The sequence below is a fragment of the Chelonoidis abingdonii genome, chromosome 5, assembly GCF_003597395.2.
Source record: "Chelonoidis abingdonii isolate Lonesome George chromosome 5, CheloAbing_2.0, whole genome shotgun sequence".
Taxonomy (NCBI): domain Eukaryota; kingdom Metazoa; phylum Chordata; order Testudines; family Testudinidae; genus Chelonoidis; species Chelonoidis abingdonii.
Window position 1 is genome coordinate 103,225,755 of NC_133773.1, and position 15,388 is coordinate 103,241,142.

A 15,388-nucleotide genomic window follows, 5' to 3' on the forward strand; every position below is an offset into this window, starting at 1 on the left:
AGTCAATTGCCTTCTCTGTGCTTCAGTTTCCTCATCTGTAAAATGAAGCTAATGATGCTGAACTCTGTTATAAAACACTTTGAGATCTACAGACAGAAAGGGCTTGATAAGAGCTGAGTGTTAGCATAATGGATGGACTAAATGAACTCTTTAAGGTGCCTTCCACTCTTATGTTTTTATTATTCTCATTGTTTATTATTTATGTTTTGTGAGGATAAGAAAGGTCACATGGCTTAGGCTCTAAACTTGGATTTGGGGAATACATATGCACTTCCCAGCTCTGTCACAGACATCTTGTGCAATTCGGTTCCCATCCTAGTGACTAGGGATGATATTTCTGCCCTGCTTCTGTTTTTGAGATTTTCAGAAAGCATAGTGATGGGAACATACATGTATCTAGACTGACAGTAGAACTGGTTGAAATCATTTCAAAGGTTAGGGGGGAGGGGGAGAAATTTTTTTTCCCTACTTTTTGACTGACAAGAGATAGAAAAGGTAGTCCATTTTACTCCAGAGTCTGTCTTTCATTACAGAACTTTAACTCTTCTTGCCCTATATCTTAGGAAATCATTCTTCCCTCATTTTGTCCAAAGCCTTAACACACAGGGAAAAAACACGTCATGCAATACAGTGAAATCTTGTCTTCATTGAAGTCAATGGCATAACACCCGTGGACTTCAGTGGTGCCAGAATTTCACCTTAGATGTGTGAAGAGAAGTTAAAGGATACCTTAACAAAGCAAGAAAAACTCTCTCACATCATCTTCATCTAGTTGCATCCAAAACCTCCAGAGGAAGTGCCAGTAGTGAAGCCACAGAGACACTGATTCCAAAAAGAATCAAAACCCATTTAGCAAGTTTCAGGACAGTATCCTGGGTGGAAAAGTCATTGACATCCACAAAGGAAATCTATAAAGCTAACACCTGCTGATGCATGAACACATTAATGAATTTCAACAATCTTGACCTTCGTTTCTTTGCAAAAGCATTGTTTGGCAGGAAGGTGCTCTACAGCGCCCAAAATAGATAAATACTGCTACTACTAATCTCTCCCTAATTAATTCTACCTTACCAATTGTATCTGCCTGGATGGAAGGTCTAGAGTTGAAAACTTCTTGCCCCATTTTCTTTCTGGGAATGATATTTCCTCCAGTCCACCCAACCTGAGAAGTTTGTTGGGTGACTATATGATGGACTATTTAATTTCATGTCTGTTCTTAATGGAGTGCAATAAGCTGTTACTGTTGAGATGCTTAGCCTACTAATAGGAATTTCCATATAACTTTGGAAGTACTCACTTGGAATTAGGGTGGAGGGGCATGAACAATCTGCAAAGCTTGTAGATAAATCTGAACTGCCTCCAGTATTTGCAAGAAGAGTCACAACCCAAATGTGTCGGGCTAGGGGAAGAAGTCAAAGAGAGGAAATCTTGGCTATGAATTCAGGCTGATTTTCTTTGATAATGGCAGCATCGTTATTTTTATATTACTATTAGCAAAATGTGAATTTTGATTAGCCAACCTTTAAAATATTAGGTACTTTTTAAATATTAGTAAGGAATCATTTGCAACGTTTTTTTCAGTGGGTAAACAGTCTGCTTATATTCAACAAGCATAATATGTTTTAAAAGTATTGAGACAATGATTTGACCTGAACTTATTTCAAGATCAAATAATACTCTTCCAATGAAATTTTCATTTCAACTTAATTCAAAGCCCAATATACAATGCCTTCACAAAATGTATTGACCTAAAAAGTACTGTAACCATCCTGCTATGACTGTATAATATAAACTGTTTTATGGTATTATCTACTTTATATAATGTAATATTAAAAGAAAAATGCAGATGAATTTCCATAGGAATGAGAGTATATGAGAGAGAGAGAAAAATTGAGCTCTTGGCTATTTCATATTATCCTAAATACAACTGCCTTTTTTATTCTCTTGCTTGCTTTAGGGCCATTTTTACCTTTGAAATCTACTTACTGTCAGAACGTATTTTTCTATTTGGTGCTGAAACTGCACATTCACAGAGAAAATGGACCTGGGCAATAGCCAAGGTAATGCTGATAATTATCTGTTCAAGTTAGGCCAAGAACCTTTACATAAGATATAAAGTGGCATTGTTAGCTTAGAATCGTCTGGGAAACTGTTCTTTAATGTAGGTTGATGAACACTGATCTATCTGGAGTGCAAAGGCTTTCTGTGCAGCAGAAGAAAATATCTTCTGTAATGTAGATGTGTATTGAGATAATGCAATGAAACATGAGGAGAATCGGTATGCAACATTCTAACACTGACCTTATGAATGCGGTTGTATATGTGCTAGTGTCTCAGTAGGTGTTAGTATCAATGGATACTGATCCATGCAATAGGAGCTTACATCAGCTGAGCAGTGTGGTTACAATTATGCTTTTCACATATTTTCTACTGAAACAAAAAAGGTACCTAAAGGTTATATTACTTATAATAAAAATAGATCACTGACTTTGCAAGCTTAAAGAGACCGGTATTGGAAAAATGCACTATTCCTGATTTTACATTTTGGTTTTTAGGATTTAACGTATGTATTTACTTTATATCCTTATTAAGGGATGCAATATCTATCTATATTGTCACCTCATCCCCGTTTAATACATCGGCATTATTATTTTGTGTATGTATAACTTTGGTATTTGTAGTGGCTTATTTTTTCTCATTTTTCTTGGCAGCATTTTGTTCCCTTTGTGGCTGAATGTTTGTTAAAGAGAGACTATGATCTGATTGGCCAGCTGTACTACAAAGATTGCCATAATCTTGATCAGTGGAGAAAAGGCTGGTTTGCTATAGATAAGTCAAGTCTACATTTTTGTCTTGAAATGGAGAATGCTCAAGAAGATTCAATACATCTGAGGAGACTGCAGGAGCTGAGTAAGATTTCAGAGAATATTTGAAATGTATTAACCTGTGTTCTAAGAAACTTATTCTGATCTCTGCTTTTGGGAATATCTGTATAACATTAAAATCATGAATATCAAGGAATTCAGTGCACACATCCCCATTGCATGCACCAAATGCCATCCCCATCCACTCTCATACTGTGCTGTCTGTATCTATATTTGTTTCTCTCTTTCCATTGGTTGCCCAGATTAAAGCTATTTTCATAGCATCGTAGTTAGTAAACCAGGTCTGGTCTAGTTATAGTGGTATCTTTCTTACAAGAGTGCAGGATCATAGAATAATATATGACCTATTGGGTCTGTTGTTTTTTTTCCTGTCAATGCAGAAACATTCAGTGTATATTCTTGAGACGATTGACTGGTCTAGTTTTGAAGTATGCAAATTTACTGGAAAATAATAGTCCTCTTGGAAAACTATTTCACCATCTAGTGTTTTTCACTCATCTGTTACTTTAGTATCAAATTTTCCTTTGCTCAATTTCATGATGCGAGGAAGATAGGAATATGTTTGTTTAATACATTCTATAGTATATTACACTGTGCTCCATAATAGAGTAATTAGACTTTGGAGCCCTCTTTCGTTTTATAATATAATTACACGTAGCAGGGCAACGTGGAATATAGGGAGGGTGGTGGGAAAGGTTAGTAATTATGCTTCTCATAAATTTTATTATCTCTTTATATATAGTTCTTCATACATGCTATTCTTCTTATCTATTTGTAGCTCTATCTATCTGCACAGCTATTATATCTGAGGCTGTGATCCACTTCAAGCAAGAACTAACTTAAAGGCCAGCAGACCTCTTGGCCTCCTTTAATTTCCCCATCAGTACTGTGAAAGGCACCTATTTCTTCATGAATTCACATACCTCTGGCTCTCGTTTAATCTTTGGAATACTTTCTGAGCTTGACTTACAGTTGTCAAGTCTGTGGACATCAAAATCTGAAACAATTGCATTGGGATTAGTTATATGAGAATTCAGAATTTCAGGGTTTTTTTGCATTTGCCTGTGCAAGGATGCATGTAGGCCTAATTTTTGAATATTGGTCCTTCGGCAAGTAGTATTGCTTCGATTCTGATGATGGAATGGACATCTTGTAATACTAGTCATATAATTTCTTCTGAAATCCTAGGTACCCAGATTGTCCATCCTTCTTAGATTCTGACTTTTCAATTGCCAAAAAGTAAGGGTCTTTCGCACTGCTGAGGAAATTGAATTATATACTGGTCAGTGAAGTTTGCAAAATAATGACTCTTCAGAGTTACTCGCCACTTTGTCACCCATATTCCATGTGTTCAAGCAACAGTGAATTTAAATGAGGTATTGTGTATATGTGACACAAAAATCGAAGCTACTGGCATTTGATACATACACCAGGATTTCCTTATTGAACTTGATTGAAATTCAAGATTTTGCTGTCTCTTGAGGTAGGTGGCAACATGAAGATGTTCCACAGACCCTTTGCAAGAGATTACCTATTCAGAGAGCCCAGTTTGTAGATAGGTAAAACTCAGTTGAAGCATTTTTGTGTCTATCAAACCTTTTATTGATTAGATAATACTGCTTATAAAAATATAGTGGAGTATGTTACATATACTCGATATATATACTTTTATATAGGCGAGCGTCTATGTACGTATGGATACTTATGTATACCTATATAGACACACACAATATAAATCAACATAATCAAAAGTGAAAATTGTCTTCACACTACACTAGTGAGTTTTTCTCCATAATATGATATTGTAAATATTCATAGCCATTGGAATGCATACAAGCTGACAGTTTCCAGAATCCAGTTTACTTATGCCCCTGTACAGTACTGAAACATGCTTTTTTTCCCCAGGTTAAGGTTAATTTGATGCAGCAAAACAGTGAGGTGTGCTTTACATTAAAAATATGCTTATTTTTACTTGGTTATTATCCAGGTTTTTTTTTCCTGATATACTTTTGGATCTATTGGAGTTTGTTTTTATGCTTTAATAATTTGCCATATGTTCACTTTTTCAAAATGCATGCTAAATTTAAAACGTTTTGATGAGCTTCATGTTCCTTTGGTCAATTAAAATTCATTACATATATTTCCAAGAGGAAAATGTCATTGTGTTTTATTTTCAGCAATCAGCAGTGTGATTCAAAATGGAGAAAAAATAGATGTCCTGCTGCTTGTTGAAAAAGGAAGGTAAAGTGTTCATTTGTATATTATCAATTTTAAAACTATAGTAGATGTGGTCTGATTTTTAGGCTGATTGCGTTTTAGGATTCTTGCTTATCTGTCATATTTTTGCAGTTGTGATTTCTAAGTAAACTGTGGCCTTTTAAAAGAAAAAAATTGCTCTGTTTATTAAGTAAATCTTAAGTTTATGTCAGAAAATACTAACAGTGCATTTTAAGTAAGTAAAATTTTTATATTGAGAGATATTCCATCACTCATATCTAGGCCTCTTCAGAAAGCCCTAGTTTTCTTTCCCAAGTAGACAAAAAGAATGAGAACCGTTCTAAAAATTTCACACTGTTTGTCTTTACATGACTACTATATCCCAGGTTCTTTATTTAAATCAACTTAGAAGTAAGAGTAGAAGGGTGGTATGTGTGGTTCATCCTTTTTGTTCTTTATTTAATGCATGACTTTTTTTAATCAGTAACATACTGGTAGAAAAAGGACTTGTTGATACTAGTTGCAAGGGAATATTAGTGAAGCAATGTCTATTTCAAAGTAGAATTTTGTAGTTTTGATATCTAAATTGTGCAATTTTCCTTGTATAGACAAGGACAAGTATGCTTAATAACTGGTCAAAGCAACTTCTTGACTGATGTTGAAACCTTTCTAGAATTGAGATGAAAAGCTTGCACATTCCTTAGCTATGGTTTAGTTGGATAAAACTAAGTGAAGAATGACTTACCCAAGCCTTTAGCAATTTCCTGCCAGCAAGATAGCTGAAGGAAAGCAAGCGTGATGGAAACAAAACTGACAAGATAGTGATAAGGGGGGCGAAAATGACTCTTTTCTTCATGCAAGGTTCAGACTTCAGGAAAACAGCACTGTGTTGGAAGTCTAAAGACATTCTCAGATTAAGGGGAAAAACCCTCATCTGATAATGGGACTGTTGATAATTATATGATATTGAGGGAGTGAACGATGTGCAGGTAAGTACAGAAAACAATGGTACTTGGACTAGTGGACCATTTGGACATCTGGTGATGGCAGAAGATAGGTTGTGTTCTTTCTTTTGCGTGTGGGAGGAGACAACAATTGCAGAGTTGCATTTATGAATGATTTGATTGTCATTTATAGCAAACCTCCAATATCATAAATACCTGTTACATCTATGTCCCAAGTAAATTATTAACTTGTGTGTCTCCAGTATTTTAATTCTCTCATAAGCACTTTTTAATTTCCTAAAAATGTATTACACAACATAACTGAATATGGCAACACAGATGGAAAACTAACACCTTTCCCTGAGCCTTTTTTTTTTTTTAAAGACACATATGGAAAGGGTCAGTGATAAAACGCACAGCCCAACTAGAGACAGTGGGTATGCTATTCAGCCATAGTCCAACAGATTATACCATATATATAATTTCAGAGATATCCGTGCTCGGAAAAGCTTCTAGCTCTAAGTCAGATTTTATTATTGCTTTCATTATAATATTTCTGTCAAGCAGAGAAGTTTTCTCTGAACTGATTTGATAGTTTAATGGAAATTCTGAACTATTTGGAAGTAATTCCAGCAGGGGCATCAACTGATATTTTTATGGTGAGCATGAATATGTTGAATTTTTCTCCACTTTAGTGTGGCAGACTTCATTTAAATGCATAGTGTCACGTTATCTGAACCATGAAAAGCCATATGGATATAAGAGCTTTGGCATAGTAATAGTTTCTTAGGATATTACTCCATAATTATCCAGGTTTTCAGCATGCCTGCCAGATATCGTAGCTGGTAGTGATAAGCAATTTATTTTGGTATGATTTTGAAGAGTTAAAAATACTACTTTAGTATGGTTTCTATTCAGTTTTGATATGTGAAGACAGCAGATTAACCCATTAGTACATCTATATGGAATTCCTCAATATTAGTTAGTATTTCCCAAATGTGTGGTGGTGATGAAACAGCAAAGCCTCCAGACTTCCATATTATGTCCATGTTTTTGTAGTGTACAGTTTGCTAAATGGAGTTCCAGGGGCTTCTAGGCATGATAAATCTGTATTCTGCTATATTGAAATCTTTGGTATTACTTCATAAGTCATTTAGAGAAAAACTGCACAGTCCAAAGTATCAATAAGTAGCTAATGGGAATGAGACAAGATGAGAAAAGTTTGTTACAGAGCTATTAGAACTTTGAAAGTGAACAAAACACTTAAAATTTCTTTGCATCAGTGAATGAATCAAGATGGGAGATCACCTGCCTCCTCTTTTTTTTCCAAATACAGCTGGGGCAAGTAACAAAAATACATTGGGCGAAATCCTGGATCCAATGAAGTCAATAGGAGTTTTGCCATTGACTTTGATGGACCAGAATTTCATCACTTATGAAAATCTAAACCATTCAAATGAACAAGTAACACTGGCAGAGAGAGGATGGGAGGAGGGTTTAACCAAGGGATGTACTGGCTGCTGCTGCCTGCCACCTCCATTGGCCTGGAGCGGTGAACTGCAGCCAGTGGGAGCCGTGATCGGCCGAACCTGAGGATGCAGCAGGTAAACAAAGCGGCCTGACACGCCAGGATGCTGATCCCTATATTAGATATTCAATTCAATGATTCCATAGAGTTTAAAATCATGAAATTTTGGTGTAGACCCATTTATAAGCTGACCCCCGGTCTTTGATGCGTCACATTTTTACCAAAAATATTCAGCTTATTATCGAGTATATGCGGTACTTTTTTGAGTTAGCTTTTAAACCCTTATTGCAGATCTGCCATTTTGATAGTATATTTTCATAACTGTACTTTAAAATGTTTGTGTACAGTATAGGACATTTGGAGAACATTTCATATCTAAGCTGCTGTGCAAAATAATTGTCAGTTTGTATGAAAGGCAGACTTTTTATGAAAGGCAGACTGTTTATAAATAAACATAATAGAAAAAGGATTTGTTTTCAAAGATTGAATTTATAAAAGAAATAATAAAGTCCATCTGATAGTGTTATTGACAGGTGATTCAATCCTGAGCAGAATGAAACATCAGCCCCTTTTACTGTTTGCTGATTTACTTTGTCTTAAGCTGTGACTGGATCTCTCTCTCTCTCTCTCTCTCTCTCAATGGTTTTGCTGCTTTTTTGCTGCTGTTTTCTGAAAAATATGTGGGCAAAGAGATGAAAGTGACATCAAATGATGATGCTAGAGCTGCAAAGCTGTCCCCCGAAATATATATAGTACTACAGAAAATCTTGTAAACTGTATTACAGTTATTCCCACATACTAGGGGATGCTTCAGAAACCATTCCCCTCGCCCCCTTTCCTCTTCATACCACCTTGCCGTTGGTTTGTAACATCACATTCTTACAGACAAACATACCTAAAATGGCTTAGGGTTAGTAAAATGTCTCATCTGATGTATCAGGAAAGGGTAAATTAAATCTTATTCGAGCGCTTGCTCATGTTGATTCCATTCTAGGTGTATGCGTGCCCATGTGCACAATTGTCAGAGATTTTTGCCTTAGCGATAGTCATAGGGTTGGCTGTAGTGCCCCCTTGAGTGCCATACTCATGCATTGGTATATTTGGCGCTGCCAAACCTACACCCTTTCAGTTCCTTCATACCGCCTGTGACGGTTGGTCGGAGTGCCTTGTCTTGGATCGCAAGAGCATTAGTGGTTCTTACAGTCCATTGTTCTGTCTTTTTTTATTGTTAGTTGATAGGTATTTAGCTAGACCTAGACCTTTAAGTTAACTGTTAGCATAGTAGTTTAGAGGTTAGAGTCCCAGTGGGGTCCCAGATCATGTCCGCTGTCAACGAAAGAACCAGACAAGTAGCACACCAAAAAATAAAGATGCCAACAGCATGGACTGGTTTGGCAAGAAAATTTATTCGACAGCCAGCCTGTAATTTTGGGTGTCTAACCATCAGCCCCTGCTAGGCCTCACACCTCAACTGCTAGAAGAGGGCCTCATCCTCCCTGATTGAACTAACCTCATTATCTCTAGACTGATTCTTGCCTGCATATTTATACCTGCCTCTGGAAATTGCCACTACATTCATCTGACGAAGTGGGTATTCACCCACGAAAGCTTATGCTCCAATACGTCCGTTAGTCTGTAAGGTACCACAGGACTCTTTGTTGCTAGGCAGGAACAATTTCAACCTGTGAGACTCCATCAGCAAGTTCAAGGTGAGTCTTCCACAAGACCAAGCCCAGGAGTTCGCTGCCTTGGTGGAAGAAGGCAAAGCAGAAGTGAGAGGCACCCTCCAGGTGGCCTGGGACGCTATGGACTCAGCGACCTGGGTAGTCACTGCAGTGGTGGTCATGAGGTTCACCTCCTGTTTACAGTCTTCTGGGCTGTCCCAGGAGATACAGACTACCCTTCAGTACCTCCTGTTTGAGGGAGCATAGCTCTTTTCAGAGCTGACTGACGCATTGCTCCATGGCCTTAAAAACTCCTGTGCCATCCTCCATTCCTTGGGCCTACACACCCCTCTGCAGGCTAGAAAGTTGTTGTGTCCCTCACCATCTCTGCCTCCGTCAAGGTCCTGGGTGTTCCCTGGTACAGCTCCTACTGGAAGAAGGACAGAGACAAAGGATTTAAACACCGTCACCCTTCAACTTCCCATTCCTCTGCCCTGCCTGGTTCTTTCAGAGGCGAAGAAAGCAAGAAGCAGGCATTTTGAGGATATGCCCAAGGATGGTGCCCCAGTCACTTCCCAGGACCCACCCCCCTGATCTTTCCTCAACTGCCTACACCCCTTCCGGTTGCCCTGGTCACGACTGACCTCAGATATTGGGTGCTCGACATAATATCTTTGCCCTGCAATTTATGACTAACCCTCAGTCCCACCCCTCCCTTCCTCGTCCCCCTTCAGAGACCCTTCTCATGGGCAACTCCTCGTTCAGGTAGTAGAGAACTGCCTGGGGGCAGTAGAGGAGGTCCCCCCAGACTTGAAGGGGTAAGGGTTCTATTCCTGCTACTTCCCAATCGCAAAAGGGGCCTCAGACCCATTCTGGACCTGCTCTGCCTCAACAAGTCTCTCAAGAAATAAAATTTTACATGGTCTCTCTGGCCTCCATTATTCCCTCCCTGGATCCAGGAGACTGGTAAACTGCCCTTGACTTGAAGGACACATGTTTCCATTTTCCCAAGGCACAGACATTTCCTCTGTTTTATGTTGGGCCACCACCATTTTCAATTCACAGTGCTGCCATTTAGGCTCTTGGCAGCCTCAAATGTTTACAAAGTGCATAGCTCCAATGGCCGCTTACCTGTACCCCCGAGGGGTGCAAATATATTTGTACCTCGATGGCTGGCTTATAAAAGGCTGGTCCCAGGATCAGGTGCAACGGCATCTCAATCTGATGTTATTCAGCTGTCGCAACCTGGGGCTGTTAATAAACAAGAAAAATATCAATCTTAATTGCAGTACAACTCACAGAGTTAAACAATGAACTCGACTCGACTCTACTCAGGCCAGAGCCTTCCTCCCCGAGGCTCAGTTCCAGGCAGAACAGGAAATGCCACTTTTTCTCCTTGATTCGGGGGATCAACAGAGACTCTCTTTCAGATGCTTTTCAGCCCCTGTGGTAGGAGTCTCTCTTGTATGCCTTCCCTCCAGTGCCACTGATTCACAGGGTTCTTATGAAAATCAAGTAGGGCAGGGCGAAGGTGATCCTCATCAGCACTGTTTTGTCATGCTATTGGGCCTCTGGGTGACTACTCTATTACAGCTACCACTCAGGCGGGACCTGCTGTCGCAAAACCACGGCAGTCTTCTGCATCTGAATCTGACAGCGCTGCATCTGACATCTTGGCTACTGCATGGTTAAATGTGGAGAAGCAGAAGTGCTTGGCTGCTGTCCAGCAGGTCCTGTTGGGCAGCAGAAATCCCTCCACCAGAGCGACTTACATGGCCAAATGGAAGTGGTTCACTTGTTGAACCTTGGATAAAGGTATTTGGCTTGAGCGAACCTCGTGCAGTTGATCCTGGACTACCTTCTGCATCTTAAGCTCCAAGGCCTATCCTTTTCATCTGCCAAGGTCCATTTGACCACTGTTTTCAGCCTTCTGTCTGCAGCTCGAGGGTTAGTCAGTTTTCACCCAGAACATGACTGCCAGGTTTCTCAAGGACCTTGAGCATCTCTACCGGCACATCAGGTACCCTGTTCTGCCATGAGACTTAAATCTTGTGTTGTCATGGCTCACAGGACCCCCTTCAAGCCTCTGGCTTCCTGCTCTCTCCTTCTCCTCTCCTGGAAGATTGTGTTCCTAGTTGTGATACCCTCCGCCCGCCGGGTAACTGAGATTAGGGTGCTTATCTCAAAGCCACCCTATACAGTCTTCTACAAAGACAAGGTCCAGCTGCGGCCTCACTTCGCTTTCCTGCCCAAGGTGGTCTCAGTTTCATATGGGCCAGGACATTTACTTACCTTCTTTTTTTCAAAGCCATGTTAGTTGAAGGAGGAATTTAGATTGCATTCCCTAGATATCAGGAGGTTGCTCACCTTCTACATTGAAAGGACCAAGCTATTCCGCAAGTTGACTCAATTGTTTGTTTCAGTGACCGACAGGATGAAAGGTTGTCCAATGTCCGCTCAAAGAATTTCTTCTTGGATAACTGCCTGCATTTGCGGCTGCTATGATCAGGCAAAGGTGCCGCTTCCAACGATCATAACTGTCCATTCATCCAGGGTGCAAGTCTCTTCGACAGCTTTCCCAGCCCATGTGCCTATCCAGGACATCTGTAGGGTGGCCACCTGATTGTCCAGCCACACAGTCACATCCATTACACACTTACCAAGCGAGCCCTGGGTGATGCTGGCTTCAATAGAGCAGTACTGCAAGCCACTAGGCTGTGAACTCTGAGCCCACCTCCAAGGATATTTCTTGAGAGTCACCTAGAATGGAATTGACATGAGCAAGCCCTTGAAGAAGAAAAAATGGTTACCTACCTTTCCGAGATGTTCCTTATGTCCATTCCATTACCCACCCTCCTACCCCTCTTTCAGAGTTGCCGGCAAGAAGGAATTGAGAGGGCGTAGGGTCTGCATCACCTAATATACCAATGCATGAGCACGGCAGTCAAGAGGGGTGCTATAGCTGACAATACCGATACCGCTAAGGCAAAAATCTCTAACGACTGCATGTGGGCACGCACACACCTAGAATGGAATGGACATGAACAACACATCTCACAGAACAACAGTTACAAAAAGGTAGGTAACTGTTTTTTGTTTTTTGTTTTTTGTTTTTAAATACATAGCTCTGTTAGCTGAATGCTAACATTTTGACTGTCTCATAAGATTTAGATTAGAGCTGGGCAACAAAAGAGTTTGTAATTCAAATAAGTAAATTAGTTGAAAAATACATTTTTTTTCAGTGAACCAAAACTATTTGCTAATTTGGCGAATAGTTTTGATGGGGGGAAAAAACTGAAAAAATCATCATCATAAAAATAATATTGTAATTTTGTAAACCTCAAAATGTTTCAGTTATGGCATCTCATTTTGAATCGAGATTTGTCTAAACAAAATGTCATTTTGAATTGACGGTTTGGTTCCAAAACGTTTGATCAAAATGAAATGAAAAGCTGTGTGTTTGTATGGGAAGGGGGAGTAATTGTGTTTCAAAACAAACTGCATTTTATGTGCTCAGGAATAATTTGAATACAACTTTAATATATTTGCTCAGGGAGTAGTGGTGACCTGAAGGAAGATTAGAGTCCAGTGATTTTTGGAGGGCTAGAGATGGGGTAGTAGCCACGGCTGGATTTCATTTTCCCCTCTCTCCCTGTTTGGTGCTGTTATATCTGTTGAAACTGCTTCTCCAGCTACTCCTGCCTGCTTGACTGTCTCTGCCCTGGAGTTTGAGATAAGGTCAATGCTATATTTTTGAGAGAAGTTTGAATACCTACTTTCATAAGGCCAGAAGGCACCTCCTGCATAACATAGCCCAATGCCCTGTCCAGCAATTGTAGCCAAGTTCTGCTGTAGTAGCAGAATTTTCTAGCCATGGAATCCTGGAAACCACAGGGCTGTCATCAAAATATAGCTCTCCTTTTCTTCATTCTTTGTTACAAGGAAGCCAATGCCATGTTCGCTCCTTTATTAGAATTTGGATCTATTATGACAGCTTTCAAATTTTAGAAAACAAGGTGAATTATCAAGTTACAATATGTTTTGGTATGCCACTTGGTGACTCTGAGCTGAGTGGAATAACTGGAAGAGTTGAAGATATTTGTACCGACAGTATCCTGTTTTCCTATGTGTATTAGAATCTGTGAGTAGTAGAGAAGAATTTATTGAGGTTTCCATTCACTTCGTTTGAGCTATATTCAACCACAGAATAAATCCTGGTATTTTTCAGCAGCAAAAAGAATGAATAATGCATAAGTGTGACTTTGCAGAGAATGCTGTGCCTATCATATTGGAAAGGTACTGGAAGGATCCTCCCCCTCTTCACTAGCATTCTGAATGGCTGCCAAAAAGTGCTTGGGAACAGTGCATTATCTCCTGTCAACCTCTGCCCTGAGTCTGAGAGCACGGCCCCTGCAAAGGCCTTACTCTCTTTGTGCCCAGTGTGAGACAGAGCAGCCTTATTGTTTGCCATATGGTACAATGTGTGCTATCAGATAAGGACAGGTGGTGAAGCAGTACTTCTGAACGAGTGGTACTGGGAGCCAAATTCTCTGACTATAGCTGCTCACCTTTCCGCAGCCCCAAAATGATTTGTATTTTCATAATCCCTATTGGAGCACATAGGGAGATTTAATATCAGACTAAATAAGAGCACATCTATTGTCTGGGTACATATTTGAAAAAGTTCTTCAAGATGCAGAGCTGCTTCAGTGCCTGCTGTGTTTTGCACCTGTGATCCTGCCACAGGACCTGGCAAGCGTGAAGGCAACTGAAGTATCACTTGGCTGTGCTGCAACGTGCTATGAATGAACTCGGAACAAAATATTGTAAATAAATGTTAGTAATTCATAGAGTTCTGTGCTAAACAATCACAATAAATCTGGTTCATATTCTCCTGCTGCTGGAAAAGGAACGAATCTGGGAAAGGTCATTAGATAACTGAACGCTTTTGCTATATGTAGACCATTAAACAAGTCTTGGAGCTGCCTCACAGAAGCCAAAGTTAAGTACAGGCAAACAGAGTGAGGATTTTTACAATCAGCTTAAATAACAGCCAAACTGAATGGCTCAGGGTAAGGAAATGAATAAAGAAACTGGCCAAGTTACTTTTCCATGGTGCTCAGAGTTTCTTCTCTCCATTCACCCAGATCTATAAAATTCCTGGACAATCACTGCTCTGTGCAGCAGGAAGGATGGGGGAAGGGAATTAGTTCAGGTAGCTCAGCTTCCCCACAGGGACTTCCTCTGTCCTCACCCTTCACCTAGATAGTCTCCAGTTCTGGATCTTGGGGAGAAAACAGAAAAGAGAAGGATACTGTTAATTCATCTTAAGTTGGGAATGAGGCTGTGGTCTCTACTGAACTGTGACTTGGTCCTGAGTGTGCACTGCAGTAGTGGGTGCACAAGAGCAAGAAGAATAAAGCATTAATAAAGACCCATCCCAAATCCTGTGTCAAGGTCCATGGATTCTGTTCTGTCTCTACTGGAGAATCATAGAAGTGACCTTGAAATTTCATTGAGTCCAGTCCCCTGCCTTTACAGCAGGACTAAGTACTGTCCCTGACAGATTTTTTTCCCCAGATCACTAAATGACTTCCTCAAGGATTGAACTCACAGCCTTGGGTTTAGCAGGCCAATGCTCAAACCACTGAGCTAGTCCTCCCCCCATGTATTATAATCCATGCTGACACCAGTATATAATACTCGTACTATTGTGGATAATATTTTGCTGAAAGATGAAGGCACTAAAAGTAGAATAGGCCATTACAACAGGCTCCTGGAGTATATTTAACTCAGGTGCTTCGATGCCTTATTCCAAATATTACCTTGAGCCTTTGAATCTATTTGCGTGTATTCATTTTTCATGAGAACTATTGTGCTGCTTTGGAAAAGTGAGAAGTTTTCTATATTCTTTCCCTTATTACTGTTTCAAAATATTTTCCAACTTTGCAGAACATTATACATCCATGGTCATACAAAGTTGAATTTCACGGTCTGGCATACTGCAATTGAAAAAGCAGCAAGTACAGATGGTAATGCCTTACAAGATCAGCAGCTCAGCAAAAATGACGTTCCTATTATAATGAACAGCTGTATAGCATTTGTTACACAGTATGGTAAGTGGAGTAGAGATTTTATTCAGCTCTCTGA

General features: G+C 39.8%; 1 protein-coding gene across 1 annotated transcript in view; it reads left to right on the forward strand.

Annotated features, from left to right (window-relative positions):
• The window catches only part of ARAP2 (ArfGAP with RhoGAP domain, ankyrin repeat and PH domain 2), a 238,272-nt gene that overhangs the window by 146,261 nt on the left and 76,623 nt on the right, over positions 1-15,388 (forward strand). The window contains exons 17-20 of the mRNA XM_075066537.1: positions 1,958-2,060; positions 2,712-2,910; positions 5,063-5,126; positions 15,191-15,354. Coding sequence (XP_074922638.1) covers positions 1,958-2,060; positions 2,712-2,910; positions 5,063-5,126; positions 15,191-15,354 — 530 coding nt within the window. The remainder of the gene's footprint in view (positions 1-1,957; positions 2,061-2,711; positions 2,911-5,062; positions 5,127-15,190; positions 15,355-15,388) is intronic.